The 17,931-nt window shown below is 41.8% G+C and overlaps 1 protein-coding gene across 1 annotated transcript in view; it reads right to left on the bottom strand.

Annotated features, from left to right (window-relative positions):
• The window catches only part of Usp14 (ubiquitin specific peptidase 14), a 41,057-nt gene extending 27,311 nt beyond the window's left edge, over positions 1–13,746 (bottom strand). Inside the window, 6 exon segments of the mRNA XM_051202008.1 lie at positions 2,257–2,360; positions 3,511–3,615; positions 8,449–8,481; positions 10,283–10,428; positions 13,531–13,573; positions 13,575–13,746. Of these exon segments, the coding sequence (XP_051057965.1) occupies positions 2,257–2,360; positions 3,511–3,615; positions 8,449–8,481; positions 10,283–10,428; positions 13,531–13,573; positions 13,575–13,676 (533 nt within the window). The 5' untranslated portion in view covers positions 13,677–13,746.
• Between the last annotated feature and the right edge of the window lie 4,185 nt (positions 13,747–17,931).

Below are 17,931 nucleotides of genomic sequence, written 5' to 3'. Positions count from 1 at the left end.
GCCAGAGACCCTATCTCAAACAAAATAAACAAAAACATAGTACAAATGTTTGTAACGTTACATTACAGAGTTAATTTCTAACACCAAAGTACATTATGATGTCTTTTTAAACTTACTCTGGGTACGCTCGTGTTGCGGTGCTCATGTGACGAGCCCCCCCCCCTTCACTTTGCTTAGGAAGGTTCTCACAGCATACCCCAGCTAGCTAGCTTGTAAGGTTCCAAGCACTTTGCCTGTCTCATGCTTCCCAATTGACCTAGGAGTACTGGATTACACATGCATGTCATTGTATCTGGCAATTTACATGGGTTCTAGGGACCAAACTCGGGTTATCAGGCTTACATACCAACTATATTCAGCCACTAAGCTGTCTCCCTAGCTCCTACATGTGCTATAAGCCTACTATCCACAAAGTTAAAACAACTCAGAAGATAGAAAAAAGAGTACTTGCAAATTATCCGGTAAGTCAATTTAGAATATATTTTAAAAACCAAAACTGATTTTTTTTTTTTTTAAAGGCAAATAACTCAAGAACAGGCCAAGGATTTACAGACATTTTCAAAACCTATACAAATGTCCAATGCTGGAAATGTGCTCAACATCAGATATTAGAAATACAATGAGACTGTCAGTCACCACTTCACACCTACAGGATGAGCGCAATCAAGTTCAGACCGCAACAAGTACTCAACACTGCTGATAAAACGTACGGTGGTGCAGCTTCTTTAGGAAAGTTTCCTTTGTTTCACAAAACAGTTAACCTATGACTAAACAACACATTTTCTAGGTACATAAACAAGAAAAATGAGAACAAACTGTCTGTTTGTATGTGAACACCTGCGGTACTTTGATGAGAAACATCCCCCACAGGCTCCTTTATTTGGAGACAAGAGTTCCCAGCTCACGATGCTGTTAGGGAAAGTTATGGACTTGCTAGAATAAGTACATCACTTGGGTGGGCTTTAAGAGTTTATGACCTTGTATACTTCCTGTTTCCCCTTCAGCCAGCTTCCTGCTCCTGCAGCCATGCCTCCTGCTACCATACCTTTCCCATCATTATACCACCATGGGGTGGCCACCATCCCTTTAGAACTGTACGCCAAAAAACGTGGCAGGGACACTGCAAGGCTCATGGCCAGCAGGGAAATTAGAAAAGAATGAAACTTAGGGTCAGCACTTTAGCAGACTCTGGGTCAGAACATTCAGAGCCTGACCACAGTTAAGCACAGTAAAACTTTGTGAAAAGTTTCTAAGTCACAACAAAGCTTTAAGTAAAGCTACATACAAACTCCTTGCAAAAGCACCTTGTGACCTTTACAGTAAGAATGAGTTCTATTGGCTGATAAACAGATCTTAGGGCTAGGGCCTAGGGAGGATTGTGATAAGCATAAGGATTCAGTCTATTGATGGAAGATGCAAAGTATGTAAGACTTTTCATGCTCAGGATCAGGGCCTAAACAATGCTCAGAATATTGGGGCATTCTGGAAGGCCAGCTCACAGAATAGCAGAAAGACCACCAGGTTGTTAGACAACATCCACTCAAGCATTTGCTTCCTTTGAAGAAAATAGGTCTGTGCATTTAACAAATCTGGTTCCTCCAATGTTGTCTGTGCCTCCGACATAAACCCTTTCTCTTCCTTAAGCTGCTAGTTTGTCATGGCATTTTATCACAGCATTAATGAACATGATGCCCATGCCAGCATAATAGTGGACACAATCGAAACGCCTACCAAAAGAATGAATAAAAATTTATATGTGTATACCATGAAACAGTAACAGAGTAATACATGTTCTTCATGAATGAACCTTTGAAACTATTATGCAAAATGAAAAAAGCCTACTGGAAAACCACATGGTATAAGGTTATATGTATATGAAATACACAAAGTAGGCAAATTTATAAAGCAGAAAACAGATTAATTGCTGAAGGTGGGTAGAAAAATAAAAATTACTACCATGAGAACACATGCCCCCCCTTGTCTCTTGTCTCTATCTCTGTCTTTATTAGAGACAGGGTCTCACTATGGAGCTCCGGCTGGCCTAGAACACGAATGTAGACCAGGCTAGTTTTGAACCCAGAGTTCTACCTGCCTCTTAACAGTCATACAATTCTGTGAATAAAAACCACTGAGTGCATTAAGAGTGACCTGGTATATAAATGGCTCAATGAAGAGGCTATGAAAGAAAGCAATGCCACTCGTCCAGACGAGAATCACTTTTACCCAGAGACTTCAACAACTTCTTTTCAGCCTTACCTTTTAAGGGCATCTTTGAGTTCAGGCACAGAACGAATGCACTGAACTGTAGCATTCATGTAACAAGTGTTACCAAGGTTTGTCAATCCACATGGTAACTCCATCTGATAAAAGGGGAATGGAGGAGGATTAACACATTTATAAAAAGACATGGCACACATAAACATAGATCACAGAAGTTCACACACTAAGTCAAGAATCACTTAAGCCCTGTCAACTAACATTCTAATTCCACGCTAAAACAGTATTCTTTCACTTCGCCTCAAAGAAAATTTTACTCGCATCATGCTTGCAACAACTCTGTTTTAATCCTCTTCTAGAAAACAAGAGCACAAGCCTATCAGCTGTACATCTTTGACAGGTTTGGCAAGCAAACAGGTAAGAAAATATGCAATAGAAAGACTTCAGAACAGATACACAAAACAAACATACAATGGTCTGGGCTTGATAGTGCATGCCTGCAATCTCAATAGTCAGAAGAAAGGTGCATCGTGAATTCAAGGTTGTCTGGGCAACACAGTGAGTCTCAGTCTCAAAGATCCCTTCATTTCCAAAAATGTATATAGTACTAAGTGTGTGCTTATTTTAATTTGACAAGTCTGGACTATCTTCTATATTGATTTTGCATTTGCTTTTGGAATAGGAGCGGGGCCATAGCTCAGTGGGACAGCATTTGCTTTAGTATGCCCTTAGTTTGATCCTTAGTACCACTGAAAAAAAGAAACTGTATTTAACATGGAATGTTTTAAGAATTTAAATACCCTATCATTTAAACTTGTCTTTGATCCTGTTTTCTCATTAGTAAACATTTCAATAGAATTATATTCCCAATACATACTTACTGCATATCAATTCATATTTATATATTTATGTGTACATTATATAATATCTTCATCTGCAAAATAGTCTTTAATATCTCATAGCTTTGAGGTATAAAAGCATAGCCCTGAATTAGGAATGTTATATTTAATGCTAAATATAAATCAAGTTTAAGTTAAAATCACTTGTAAATGAAGAAAAGCTATAATAATCAAAGTATACAATATCATGGAACTCCTGAGAACTCCTGAGTTTTATGGTGACCTGTCTATAGGACAAATTAAAGCTAGTTTCAAAAATATTAAAATTCTGCTCGTTGCTAGCATAAATCAATGTTAATAATTAAATCAAACCCTTTAGATACTACTTTCTGGAAGACATCTTAATAACTGTCCTTCAAAAAGTAGTGACCCAACAGAAAATCTGGTGTCTTACAGCAGTTGCTAACTGTTCTTCTGTCATGTCTTCTACGAAGACAGTTTTAGCTGAGGGTTCTTCTGGAAGAGCATCAGCTGACCCCATCATTAGTACAGTCATCCCCTGTTACAAAAGAAATAAGTTCATGAAAATACTTAAAAAGTTGACAATGTTATGTTCAATAAAGGGAAAATTCAAAAGAACTCATCCTACAGCATGGTTCTACTAGCCAAAAAAAGATAAACCTACACAAAATAAATCCATGGCAACCTAGAGCTGGTGGTAGCTAGAGGGAGTGATTTTAAATGGGTCTCTGTTTCTTCAGTGAAAAGAGCCAACTTATAACCTTAACGGGGGCCAAGTGCTAACATCCAGTCCAGTCTAGTCTCCAAAGCAAATTCCAGGACAGCTGTAGTTACATAGTGAGAGCCTGTCTCAAAACAACAATAAACCAATGACTGGTCCAACTTGAGACCCACACCATGAGAGGGAGCCCTGACACTTTCTGGATGGCCAGGAACCAGAGACCCAGGATAGAACCAAACATGAAAAAAGTCAATGAAATGATTGCTAATGATGTTCTGCTACACTCATAAATCACTGCCTAGCCCAATTGTCAGCAGAGCTTCATCCAGCAAGTGAAGGGAGCAGATGCAAAGACCCACAGCTAAACGTTAGGCGGGGCTCAGGAAACCCCAAGAAAGGATTGTAAGAGCCAGAGAGGTCAAAGACACCACAAGAACACCATCCACAGAATCAAAGCGGGGCTCATAGGGGCTCACAGAGACTACAAGGACAATCAGGGAGCCTGTATGGGTCTGAGCTAGGTCCTCTGCATATGTCTGCATGTCAAGGACACCACAAGGACACTGTCCACAGAATCAAAGCAGGGCTCATAAGGGCTCACAGAGACTAAATGACAATCAGAGAACCTGTATGAGTCTGAGCTAGGTCTTCTGCATATGTCTGCATGTCAAGAACACAACAAGAACACCATCCACAGAATCAAAGCAGGGCTCATAGGGGCTCACAGAGACTGCAATGACAATCAGGGAGCCTATATGGGTCTGTGCTAGGTCTTCTGCATATGTGTAGCTTGGTGTGCTTGTGCAACTCCTATCAATGGGAGTGGAGGTGTCTCTGACTCTCTTGCCTGCTCTTAGACCCTTTTCCTCCTACTGAGTTGCCAATCTTGATATGAGGGTTGTGTCTAATCTTATTGTAACCTATTATGGTGTGTTTGGTTGATATCCCTGGGAGGCCTGCTCTTTTTTTTTTTTAAGGGAAATGGAGGAGTGGATTTGGGGGATCTCCTTAGACTTTATTTATATAACAACTCAATACTAAACCATCACTAATGAAACTTTTCCCAAAGCTGTCTAAGGAAGCAAATATTTAAATATACCATTAATAATCAGTAAGAAAACAGGAGTTTTAAGCTAGGCATGATGGCACACACCTATAGGTTCTAATCCTACAACTTGTATAGTGGGATATTCACTTTGTCTCCTTCTGTGGCACTGACCACACCCATTGGGGGTGGAGCTAGGGGCAGAAGTGACCTGGGGAACTAGGTCAGAGGAGGAAAGCAGCAGGGGGCCAGGAGACTTCTGGAGGAATTCTTGGAAGCAGGAACCTGTTGGTGTTCACCTGTCTATGTTGTGAGTTATTTCTCCCTGAATAAGCATCTGTTCGGCCTAATTGTTTATCCTGATCCTTATTAAACCGTGATAAACTTGGGATACAGAAACAGGATGATCTGCAAATCTACGGCATAGAAGGTCTTTTAAACATTATCCTTTAGGACTGGGAAAATAAGTAACTAAAAGGTAAAGCATTTGCCATGGAAGCATATGGGCCCAAGTTCAAATCACCAGAGCCCATGTAAAACCGGACACCATGGCACATATCTCTACTCCCACTATTCCTAGACAAGAAGGGAGAGACACAGGAAAATTCCTGAAGCTCAAGGGGCAAACTAGCCTGGCTTACACAGTAGCAAACAAAGAGACCCAGGCTCAAACACTGTGGAAGGCAAGGACTGATGTTCAATGTTCTCCCCAGCCCCTGTGAAAATATCCTCACTGAAACTAACGTAAAAAAATAAATAAAATGTAAGTCTGTTAAAGAATTTAAAATTAACCACACAAATTCCCACAAGGTTTTCCAGGTCCAAAAAAACTCATTGGTAAATTATTTCATATCTGTAAAGAACATATACTCTTTAACTCATTCAGAAAGAAGAACTATTTCTCCAACTCTCTTAATGAGCTCAGCATAATTCTGACAATAAAATGAAATACATAATAAAATAAAAATATAGACTAGCCAGGTGTGGTGGCACAGGCCTCTAATCCCAGCACCAGGAGGAAGAGGCAAGAAGATCAGTTAAAGGCCATCCTCCACTATATAAACACTTCAAGGCCAACCTGAGCTACTTGAGACACTGTCTTAAGTAAATAATCAGTATAAAATGAAGGCTAACATGATTCATGATCACACATGCTAGCATCCTAATTAAGAAATGGAACCCAGCAATACACTGAGGTAAATATGTTCTCTCAAATGGTCACAGTATTCTAGGTGCTGTTCATCCATCTCCACTGGTCCCCGTGATTCTTTCAGAGTTATCAACTCACAAATATTTTCACAGCCAGGCTTGGTAGCACATGCTTTCAAGAACAGCAGACGAATCTGTGAGTTCAAGGTCTACAAAGAGAATTCCAGGACAGCCAGGACTAAATAGTAAGCTACTTTTTTAAATCTCCACCTCTGAATATACCTGATTCCCTGCATTACAACGAGAAGAGCCATAAACTGTTAAGTTCACTGAGGATGCTAGTATGGAAGACAATCACTCCTGCAAATGCTGTCAGAATTTGGGTTAGGCACTTTTCTCAAAATTTTACTTATGATTTTTAATTATTTGTATTTGTATGAGTAAGTGACAATGTGTGAGTGTGTATATCTGTGTGTAGCACATGTGAACGTGAGAGGACAATTTGCAGAAGGGACTTCTCTCCTTCTACCATATGGGCTCCAGGGATTGAACTCAGGCACCTAGGTTTGGCTGCAAGCACTATTACCTACAGAGCCAACTGCCAACTCACTTTGCAATTATTTTTAAAAGAATGAATAATATTTTTGAGTAGTTTTAATATCTCAATATGGCAAATATCAATAGATAAAGCCCATAACCCTTTAGGGTTAACTGCACGTGTTTTTGTCTTTGGCACGGTAGCCCTGTCTGACCAGGACCTTGCAGAGATCTACCTATATCTGCCTCCAGTGTGCTGGGATTTTAGGCATGTACATTACACCCAGCACACACACACACACACACACACACTATTAATTCCAGTTTTGAGACTGAAGCGAGACTGCCTGAGCCCAGGAGTTCAGAGCCAGCCTGAGCAGCATTTAGAAATACCGGGTAGTGGGTGGGCTGAGAATCGATGAGAGTACAGTTCATGTGTACCTCAGTGGTAGAGAGCTTGCCTAGCATGCACTAGACCCAAGGTCCCATCCCCAGTACCAAAGACAGAGGATGGATGACAGGAAACAGTGAAATTGAACAAAGCATTAAAACAAAAGTCAGGTGATTGTTTTAACAAACAGAAAAAGGACTGAACACCATTAACAGTCACTTAAATTTTAAATCTCAGTGAATTTAGATAAAATGCTCTCAGTACTTTCTAAAAATTCTAACAAGAATTTAAGAGAAAAAAAAAAAAAACAAAACAAACAAAAAAAAAAAAACCAAAAAAACCAGAAGTCATTTTATTAATTGCAATTCAATAAAAGTCATGATGACTAAAAGGGGAAGAGTAAACACTATTTGCAGACACTATTCCTGTGTATGTAAAGATCTCAAAGCAATCTCTAAGGACATTACCAGAACAATCAAGCGAATTAAAATCACAGAATAAAAATAAACAGGAAAAAAAAAAAAAAAAAAAAAAATCAAGGGCTAGAGAGATGGCTCAGTGGTTAAGAGCTCTTCCAGAGGTCCCTACTTCAATTCCCAGCAACCTCATGGTGGCTCACAACCATCTACAATGAGATCTGGTGCTCTCTTCTGGCCCAAAGGCATACATGTAGGCAGAACACTCTATACATGATAAATAAATATTTTAGAAATTATTTTTTTAGAAACAAAGTGGTAATCAATTATATTTTTAAATGCTAGCCATGAACATTCTGAAACAATTTTTAAAAATATTGTTCTCAACAGCAACAGAACACTAAATTCTTAGAATCTGGGGCTGAAGAGATGGCTCAGCAGTTAAGAACACTTGACTGCTCTTTCAGAGGACCGGGGTTCAATTCCCAGCACCCACATGGAAGCTCACAACTGTCGGTAACTACAGTTCCAGGGGGTTCAACATCCTCACACAGACATATATGCAAACAAAACAACGCACATAAAATAAAAATGAAAAAATCATTTAAGAAATTCTAAGAATTTAAAAAGCCAGGCAAAGTCTATATACTGAAACACTACAACTCTGCTATGACAAATAAAGACCTAAACAAAATAGGAAGCGTGCCATACTCGAACGTAGGTTCGCTCTCTCCAAATTGACATAAAGGTCTATTATTTTCAAACAAAGTAAACTTGTAGAAAATGACTTCTAAAATTAATACTGAATTGAGAAACTTTTGAAAAGAGGAAAAGTGCAGAGAACTCACCGTGTCTTATTTCATAGTTATTTGCTTTGGTTATCAAGATCACATGATACTAGTATAACTTTAATCAACCAGATCAATGAGACGAGAGCTCACAGACAGACCTGTAGCTGATTTTCAAGAAAGACTAGAATAAATCAGTAGGGGGTAAGGGGGCTATAAATAAATGGTGATGAATAACTGAGACATACTTAAAAGGAGCTCTTGGCATTTATTTTGGTGAAATAATTGGATCATTTCACTGTAATGAGTGTTCTTAATACTTACATTTTTCATTTTGATGTTTCCCCAGTCATCATCCTATTTCAAAGACAAACAAAAATGTTTAACCACCTCTGTACAATTATTAAATTAGGAGTTAACACAAAATAAATTTACGTGCCGGCCCCAAACTAGAAATTCAATCCAGACCTGCTTGACTTGTTGTATACATCATACTGTGATACCTTTTAACTTAAACCTCTCACATTCTGCTCTCTTAGTTTTAAAACAAACATAAAGCCGGAAAGTAATGAAAAATCTTTAATAGCCTACTATAGAAGACATACACAGTAAATGTTAATTACTATTAGTCAGTTTTTCTCTTTAATTAGTATTTTCTGCTATAGTCCAAAGTATACTAACAGCTCAGCACAAACCAGTTATCCAAGTCCCTGAAGGCCAAAGGTTCAAAGACTGTGGAAAGTAAAAAGTTTCCATCAACACCTATATCTATTACCAAGCAGGGCAGGCAGCTTTCAGAACATCACACCAAACGTATTTTTGGCTAGCTTTATATGGATGGCATTATAAACAATAGGAGAGGGGGAAAATCGTCATTTTTGTGGCCCTTCAAAGACTACTAAGCTGGCACTTACATAGAATCTGTGTGATCATTCCGAAGGAACTAAAGGGTAAAATAGCTATTCTCTCCTTTTAAATATTTTTTCCTCCATCTCTAGATAGAAGTTGTACATACATTCAAACACATTAACTCACATTAAAAAAAAATTTAAAGTAATTGTTGTATATCTGTATGAGGGGTACCAGATGCCCTGGAATTACAGTTTTAGCTGCCATGTAGGTGCTGGAAATCAAACCCAGGTCCTCTGAGGAAATAGCCAGTATTCTTAACCACTGAGTCATCTCTCTAGGCCTTGACAGAAATTAATTCCTTGGGGGGGGGGGAATATAACACAGGGTTTCTCTGTGTAGCCATGGCTGTCCTGAAACTCACTGTAGGCTAGCCTTGACCTCAGAGATTCACCTGCCTCTGCCTCCGAGTAATGGGATTAAAGTAATTACTCTTAAGAGAAAAAGATTCTTCTTTAAAATGTAGATGGGGGTGGGGGGGTGGATAAAAGTGTAGTGTCCCATCATTTGAAAACCAGGGATTTGATGAAGATGTTAAAATCAATTTCAACATTCAAATACATTACAAAAATATATACTATGGTGATTTTTAAAAAACAAATTATCCCCACTGTTGTGCTTTTATTATTCTATGGTTTGTGTGTATGAGTGTTTTGCATGCCTGGTGCCTTGGGAAACCAAAAGAGGGCTTCAGATCCCCTGGGACTCTAATTACAGAGAGTTGTGGGCCCCAGGTGGATGCTGGGAATCAAACCTGAGTCCTCTACTCCTCTACAAGGGCAACAAGAATCCCAAACTACTGATTCATCTCTCTAGCTCCTGGCTGCATATTTTTAACAGATAAAATTTTCCATCCCTGGACATGAAATTACTAAAGATATACAAAATCCACTTTGTACTAGTCCAAACAAAAATAAACTTATCACAGAGAAAATTCTAACATTACAGATTATTATAAGATGCTAGATAGTCCTGATCACTGGAGGTATCTACTGAATAAAATTTTAATTGACACTTTGTAATGTTGTATTTTTTAAATAAGACATGATGTTCTTCACATACACATCACTAGAACAGTTTAAACAGGAAACAGAGGCAGGCAGATCTGTGAGTTCAAAGCCAACCTGATATTCAGGCCACTCAGGGCTACATCATAAGACTGTGTCTCCAAAAACACTGTATTAGCAATAGTCATATTTTCTAGCAATAATTATACATTCAGGATTAATGAAATTTCGATTACTTTTACCTTCAGCGTCCCTCCTTTCACCATAACTTTTTGTCTGGCTGGCTGGACTCCAGTCAGTGCAAAGAGTTGGGCCTTGAACACCATTGGAGATTCATCAGTGTTCAATTCTACACCTTCAAATTTCTCCTTTCCCCATTTTACTGTAACTGTAAACAAAAACATAATTATTCTTCACTTACATATTTTAATTTACAGACTTCAAATTTGCTCGCGTGCACGCACTCACACACACACTTTCACACCATTTTTTTTGAGAAAGTATTAGAATTTTAAATCATAAGAAAGGTGTGCAAGAAATGAAGGGTTGTTTCCCAAGCAAATAGATACTCAGGTACACAAAACTCCAAAGGTGTGCTGGCTACAGATGACAGCTATGGTCTTTTTCCTCCCCAATTATTTGGGGTTTTAAAATTTAGTCTTAGTATATAGCTGAGACTGGACTCAAACTGGTAATTCTCCTGTCTCAGCTTTCTAAGTGCACATGCCTACAAGCACAGCATAAAACTGGGCATTGGTGGCGCATGCCTTTAATCCCAGCACTCAGGAGGCAGAGGCAGAGGGATCTCTGAGTTAGAGGCCAGCCTGGTATACAATGTGAGTTCCAAGACAGCCAAGTCTACACAGAGAAACCCTGTCGCGAAAAACAAAAACAAAAAAAAACCTTGCTCAACTTCAAATAACTAACTTCGAAATATGTAAATAATAAAACTCACAAGCACATACGCTGAAAACTGTCTTTTCAAAAATGGAAATTTCAAAACAAAGTTCCAACTTCTAGAATCAAAATTTTAATTCTTGACCCAGACTCCACATCAAAGCTCCATCAACAGTCTTCGGAGTATGCTAAAAACTGACTTAATGGGTCCAGAGAGATGGCTCAGTAAGTAACAATTCTTGTTGCTAAGCCTGACAACCTGGGTTCAATCATACACAGTACAAGAAACAAATTCCTCTGACCACCAAACATATTCTGCATGCACACCTGCCTCATATAGAATAAACACTGATTTAATAACAAGTACATTACCCATATGTAGAGAGTCTAAGTAATAAAGAGGATGTGGTAGTTATAATGTTTATTATAAAGACTAAAGGCTCAAAGAGCAACAATTTTTTTTTTTTTTTTTTTTTAAGACATGGGCTCACCATGTAGACCAGCTTGGCCTTACAGGAAGACTCTGCCTGCCAAGTGCTGGGATTAAAAGTGTACACCACCACACACACATAGCTAAGGAAGTATTTTTATTTATTCTTTTGTTTGGTCTTCCTTTTTGGGAAGCCCATACTGTACCAAAATGTGTGATCCCTCTGTCTCAGTGCTTCAAATGTTCAGATTAGAGATACAAACCACCATAACCCAACCAGGAAAGATTTCTTGGAGGAACTGTTAACTTTTTGAATTATCACTGCCAATCTGAGTTGAAATACCAAAATAAAGGGATTAGCCAAAGAATGTAAGTATTCCTAAAACAGACAAGAAAAACATTTAACATGACTCCTGACATAGCAATAATCCTCCGAGTGAATTACAAAGTAGCAGAGGAAACAGGAAGCTATAAGGGTCAAGCAGGAAAGGTAGCATACAGTGGACCATGCCTTTAATTCTAGCACTTGGGAGGCAGAGGCAGGTGGATCTGAGTTCAAGGCCATCCTGGTCTACAGAGTGAGTTCCAGGACAGCTAGGGCAACACGGAGAAACCCTGTCTCCAAGAAAACCATAAAGAAAAGTAGCATATGGCATGCTAAAACATACATATAGCCTTTTATGGTATATGTAATATGTAATTCCTGAAAGAGTTAAATAAAGGCTGCTTAGTCTGTTTGATTATGAGATAAGTCTAGCAGTAGCAGGAAAAATGGATTCCAATGTGGCACACGCTGTAATCTACACTGTAAACTACACACTGTAAACTACACACTGTAAACTACAGGCACTGGTAATACAGCTTCATGGTACTGTTTCTACTTAGTATGCGCAAGACCCTGGGTTTGAGCAACCGGTTGTTTTTTGCTTATTTTTTTTTTTTTTTTTTTTTTTTTTTTTGATTTTTCGAGACAGGGTTTCTCTGTGTAGGCTTGGCTGTCCTGGAACTCTCTCTGTAGACCAGGCTGGCCCTAAAATCAGAGATTGGCCTGACTCTGCTGGGATCCAAAGCATTAGTCAAAGTTTTAAAAGAATGTATAATAGTAAAAGCTAAAGATAACACAGGACTAAATGAAAACAGTACTAGAAATAAGGGAGAGGATACCAGGCATGGTAGTGCAATAGGGAGGCAGCAGAGACAGGTGATCTCTTGAGTACCAGGCCAGCTAGGCCTACACAGCAGACCTTGTCTCCTGCCTCCAAATAAATAAATGAATAAAAGAATCCATCCTAAGATTAACTATTATTCATATCATTCTTTAAAAACAATTACTGTCTTATAAAGGATTATGTATGCCAAAGTGGAGAGTCTGAGATAATCAATACATCACATCCACAGCCAAGTGGAGGTGCCGTACACATTTTTGGAGGCCATTTTGACCAAGAGTAGGAAATCCAACAAGGAAAACGTGATCCTCGGTCATACCTTGGAAAGCCAGCAAGAAAAGACTCCTGCCAAACGCCAAAGTGAAAGAAACGGCACTCGCCAGTATTTGTATTCATCTACCCTTTGAAGCTAACACCGTGTTTCATCTTCGAAGTTCCAGACAATGTGCTTAAGTTAAAAGGAAGCATGAAAAAGAGTGATTTGCAGTCGGCTTCGAGACAGAACTGGAATTGGCACAAAGGGGGCGGTAGAACCAAACCGGTGAGCACAGGGAGCTACAGAGCGCAATCACAAGCCGGAGCCGAGCAGACCTTACACCCGAGACCTTTCCATCCCCAGCTCCCTGCCATGCTCGCTCCACTGCTATCGTCTCGGACCTCCAAGCAATCACGCTCCACCAGACGTGTCTCCTGACCCCCAGGACACACCCTCCCCTTTCCCGGCACGCCAGCACAGCGACAGAAACTATTCTGCAGAGTCACGACTCTCAGCTTTTCCCTGCCTGCACGCCTGCTCTCCCACCCCACCCACCCGCAGACGCGGCCGGCGGACGAGCTCCCACGCGTAGCTGGGCTCCGGCTCGCGAGGCCGCCCGCCCGCCCGGTCGCACTTCCCACCGCGGCCCTCGGCGGCCGTGCCCCGCGCCGCTGCAGGCCGGGCCCAGGCGGAGGCCTAGCGTCCGCGGCGAGGGCGCGGCGCGAGAGAGGGTGAGCTCACCGGAGTAGAGAGGCATGGCGGGCACAGGCGAGAGGACGGCGCAGCGGCTGGGGCTGACGAGGGCGGCAGGGAGGTAGGAAGCAGCTAGCGCAGCCGGCGGGGAGGGAGCGCGGTGGTGGCGGCAGCTCCGGTGCGACGAGCCTCATTCAAACCGGCCACTGGCGATGACGCAGCAGCACGCTGTTCGCCCTGGGAGCCACTGCAGGGGGAGGCGCGGCACGGGGCAGGGGCGGGGCCTGGGGGAAGTGCAGGCAAAGGGGCGGGCCGAGCGGCAGGGGGCGGGGCGGGCGGGGCGGGGGCGGGGCCTGGAGGGGAGGGGAGGGCCGCCGTTGTGAGGGCGGGGCCTGGGGGATGATGGACGGGCAGGGCAGGCCGAGGAGTGGAGGCGGGGCCTGGGGAGGGCTGCCGTTGTGAGGGCGGGGCCTGGGGGATGATGGACGGGCAGGGCAGGCCGAGGAGTGGAGGCGGGGCCTGGGGAAGGCCAAGGAGTGGAGGCGGGGCCTGGGGAGGGCTGACGTTTGAGGGCGGGGCCTGGGGGATGATGGACGGGCAGGGCAGGCCGAGGAGTGGAGGCGGGGCCTGGGGAAGGCCAAGGAGTGGAGGCGGGGCCTGGGGAAGGCCAAGGAGTGGAGGCGGGGCCTGGGGAGGGCTGACGTTTGAGGGCGGGGCCTGGGGGCATGAAGGAAGGAAGGGAGGGGCTAAGGAGAGGGGCAGGGCCTCGGGAGGGTTGAGAGGGACAGGCGGAACCTGGAGATCAAGGCAGGAAGAGAGGGCCTGAGGGAGGAGCCAGCAGGGCCTGGGGAGGAGGCAGGAGGAGAGTAGACTGAGGAGGTGGAGGGCGGGTGTCCAGGGTTAGGGAAGCAGAGGAGGCCATAGAGGGGAGGGTGGAACCTGAGGGTTAGAGTGGCCGGAGGAGCAAAGGTGGACACTGGAGGGATTGGGAGTAGGAAAGGGGTGGAGGCAAGGAATGAAAGGGCAGTTGATGCCAAGAAAGGAGAGGAAGGAGGTGGTAGAGCACAGTCTGGGAGCACTGTGGATCTACCGCCTGTCACCTGCTGGCCACGAGGTCCTCGTCCTGCCGCAGGTGGAAACCTGGTATTCCCAGTTATACCTAGATCAGCTTCTGTACTGTGCTTTCGTCACTTTTTTTTTTTTTTTTTTTTTGAGGGAGTGGGGTTCAAGACAGGGTTTCTCTGTGTATCCCTGGCTGTTCTAGAACTCACTCTGTAGACCAGGCTGGCATCAAACTCACAGATCTGCCTGCCTCTACCTGGGATTAAAGGCATGGGCCACCATCACCCAGCAAGTGAGATCTTAACCTGTGTATTTATGGGTAAACAAGGCCTGTGAAATATGGCCAAATATCAGAGTTTTTATATATTTATTCAATTTTAATGCATGTTGGTATTTGACCTGCATGTATGTCTGTGTGAGGGAATCGTATTCACTGGAACTTGAGTTAGAGTCTTGAGCTGCCACGTGGGTGCTGGGAATTGAACCCAGGTCCTGGAAATTGAACCCCAGTCTTTTGGAAGAGCAACTAGTGCTCTTAACCACTAAGCCATCTCTCCAGCCCTAATATCAGGATTTTTATCAATTTTGTTAATGTACCCATGACAAAAGACCAGAGCCTCACAATCACATTTCTGAAGGGGACTTTCTAAAATGTACCACTGTTTAGGGTGCTTTCTTCCTCTTCTGGCCAATTTCATACAAACAAAGTGCTACTCCTACAATTACTCCTTTCCTATCAAGTAGTTTTACATTCATAGCGATTCTCTCCTTTTTCACACAAGTATATGTGTCTAAACCATTCAGAATGAAATACAAAATGAAACAAACACAGATCCTGTCTTAATAAGATGTAGAATAACTCAAAGTCCTAACACGCATCCATTAACACCAAGACTCTCTAAATGGACCCCTTGCTGGAAGCAACAGAAGCCAGAGCTGGCCAGGGCTGAAGAAAGAAGTGCTTGGCTCAGTCTCCACTCCAAATGCATTGAGGCATGAACATTCCCAAATAGAAAAGCACCTTACTCAATTCCCATAGCTGCTGTAACCAACAGCCACAAACTCAGTGGTGGTTAAAAAACACCTAGGTAAATAATCGTACCAGTGCTGTAGTCAAAACTGGGAAGCCTCAGCTGTAAGGGGCTGGCAGGATCACTTCCCTTCTGGAAGTACCGTTGGAGAAATCCAGTCGTTACCTTGTCTAGGTGTTCCAAGCTGTCCATGTTCATTGGCTAACTCCATCTCTGCTGCGGTTATCATTCTTTCTTCGCCAGCTTCTTTTAACTTTGACTGATACCTCCCTGTTTATAAGATGCCGGTGATTACATTGACCTCACTGAATAATTCAGACCAGTCTTCTCATCTTAAGGTCTTTAAGCACACCAGTAAGTCATTATTTAAAGGAAGTATTCACAAGCTCAGGGATTCAGACATGGGCATCATTACAGGAACATTCTTTTATCTGCCACATACTTCCAAAAACAAGTATATAAAGTAAAAATAACATCTATTGTTCTTTTTTATAACATCTATTACTTTTATTGCATAATTCTTGCATAATTCTTTTAAGGCTTACGGCACTGCTTTGCTTTAAAAGATGTTCAGCAAATATTTCCTAAATGGAGATCAATAGAGATGCAGATTATATCAAGTAAATACAAAGAGGCTTCAAAATTCAGCTGTTCGAAGAAGATGGAGGGTTGTAGAAGAGTCAGGGAAGAACACAGGAAAGGTTGGGGATGGACCAACAATCAACACATAAAATTCATCTGCCACCTATTACAAAAGTACTTACATCTCTAACTGAATAGTAACGAGGACAAAGGCTCCTGCTGCTAAGCCCAGGGCTCTGAATTTGAGCTCTGGAACCCACTGCTGGAAGGAGAGGGCTGACTCCCACAAGTTGTCCTCTGACCTTCACTACTCACAAGAACCAAACTAGGAACACAAACACATGAAAAAAAAATTAATTGAATATCAGCATAAATCACTTTAAAATGTAAACTTCAATCCCATCCATCTTAGATGAGTCTAAAACACTAAAAAGCTCTCAGAAAGAACTGAGACACTCTAAAAATCACTCATGTAGGACAGAGGTGTTAAAAAGCTTTTCTTTCCCCTCTTTGGTTTAATAGACCACATGTATGTGCAAACTTCAGCACAAAGGAAGAAGCAAGAAAAGAAAGTTCAAGACAGCATTTCTTAAAGACTTATTTATTTTTATGTGTATGAGCTCATTTGTCTACTTAAGCACACTGTGTGTGTGTGTGTGTGTGTGTGTGTGTGTGTGTGTGTGTGTGTGTGTGTGTGTTCAGGTGCATTAACCAAGGAGGAAGCCAGAGGAAGGCACTGGGTCCCCTGAAGCTGGAATTGCGGACAGTTGTAGGCATCCTTGTGGGTCCTGGAACCTGACCCCTCCTCCAAAGAAGGGACAAGTACCACTGGTACTGAGCCCTCCACCCAGTCCCAGCGGTTTCCTTTTAAATGAGGAGAGGGATTGCACACAATTGCATTTCCTTAACGACAATATTGCGTGGCCATGCCTGCCAGGACGGGAAATGGAGTAGTATGAGCGCACAGGTACACAAGCATTATGGAAGGATGGTCTTTCCTGGTCAGATAGATGTGTTTTGTAAATTATCTCCAATCTTATAACATTTTCCCATGAGCGACAGGACTCCCGGTGGTTCAGTGTTCTCCGTTGTGCACTGATAATTATTACACTGATACCATATCTCCCCGGGGTTGTAAAGTTTAAACGGCTAACTGAATGCTTAGTATGTCAAAATAATTACCAAGTAGCTACTCCAGAACAGAAAAAAAAAATAGATGCACTTGAATGTTTAACATCTAATTTTCAGGGTAAGCTCTATTCCCAAAGTTTTATTATTGTAGCCCAAATAGAGATGTATAATTTTTAATCTTTACCCTCAAAAGAATTTGACAGTGGAGCCAAGCATAGTGGTGAAGTGTTTGGGAAGTGGAAGCAGGAAAATCAGGCATTTGAGGCTAGCCTTGGCTACATGGCAAGTTTGAGGTCAGCTTGAGCTCCACAAAACCTTGTCTCCAAAAAAAAAAAAAAAAAAAGCCAACAGTTTTCGAAACTGAACACACATACAATGCCTTATATTTAGCTACTTATACTACCTCAATTAAAATCAGTGATGTTTGAATATATTCTCAGCCATCAGACCCACAGGTTCTGGCTGGATGATCAGCTAACCACAGATGAACAAAAAGATTTTTACTTGAGACTGAGGTGAATATGTAGAATTATTAATGGCCATTATTCCCTAAACAAAACAATATAACAACCATTTACATTACATTAGTTATTATAAGTAATAGAGATGATTCCAGGTATATAAGAGAATATTAATAGGTTAT

This window comes from Phodopus roborovskii, unplaced genomic scaffold, assembly GCF_943737965.1.
Source record: "Phodopus roborovskii unplaced genomic scaffold, PHOROB, whole genome shotgun sequence".
Taxonomy (NCBI): Eukaryota; Metazoa; Chordata; class Mammalia; order Rodentia; family Cricetidae; genus Phodopus; species Phodopus roborovskii.
The sequence above is the reverse complement of the archived record's forward strand: the minus strand, read 5'-3'. Positions and strand labels throughout refer to the sequence as shown.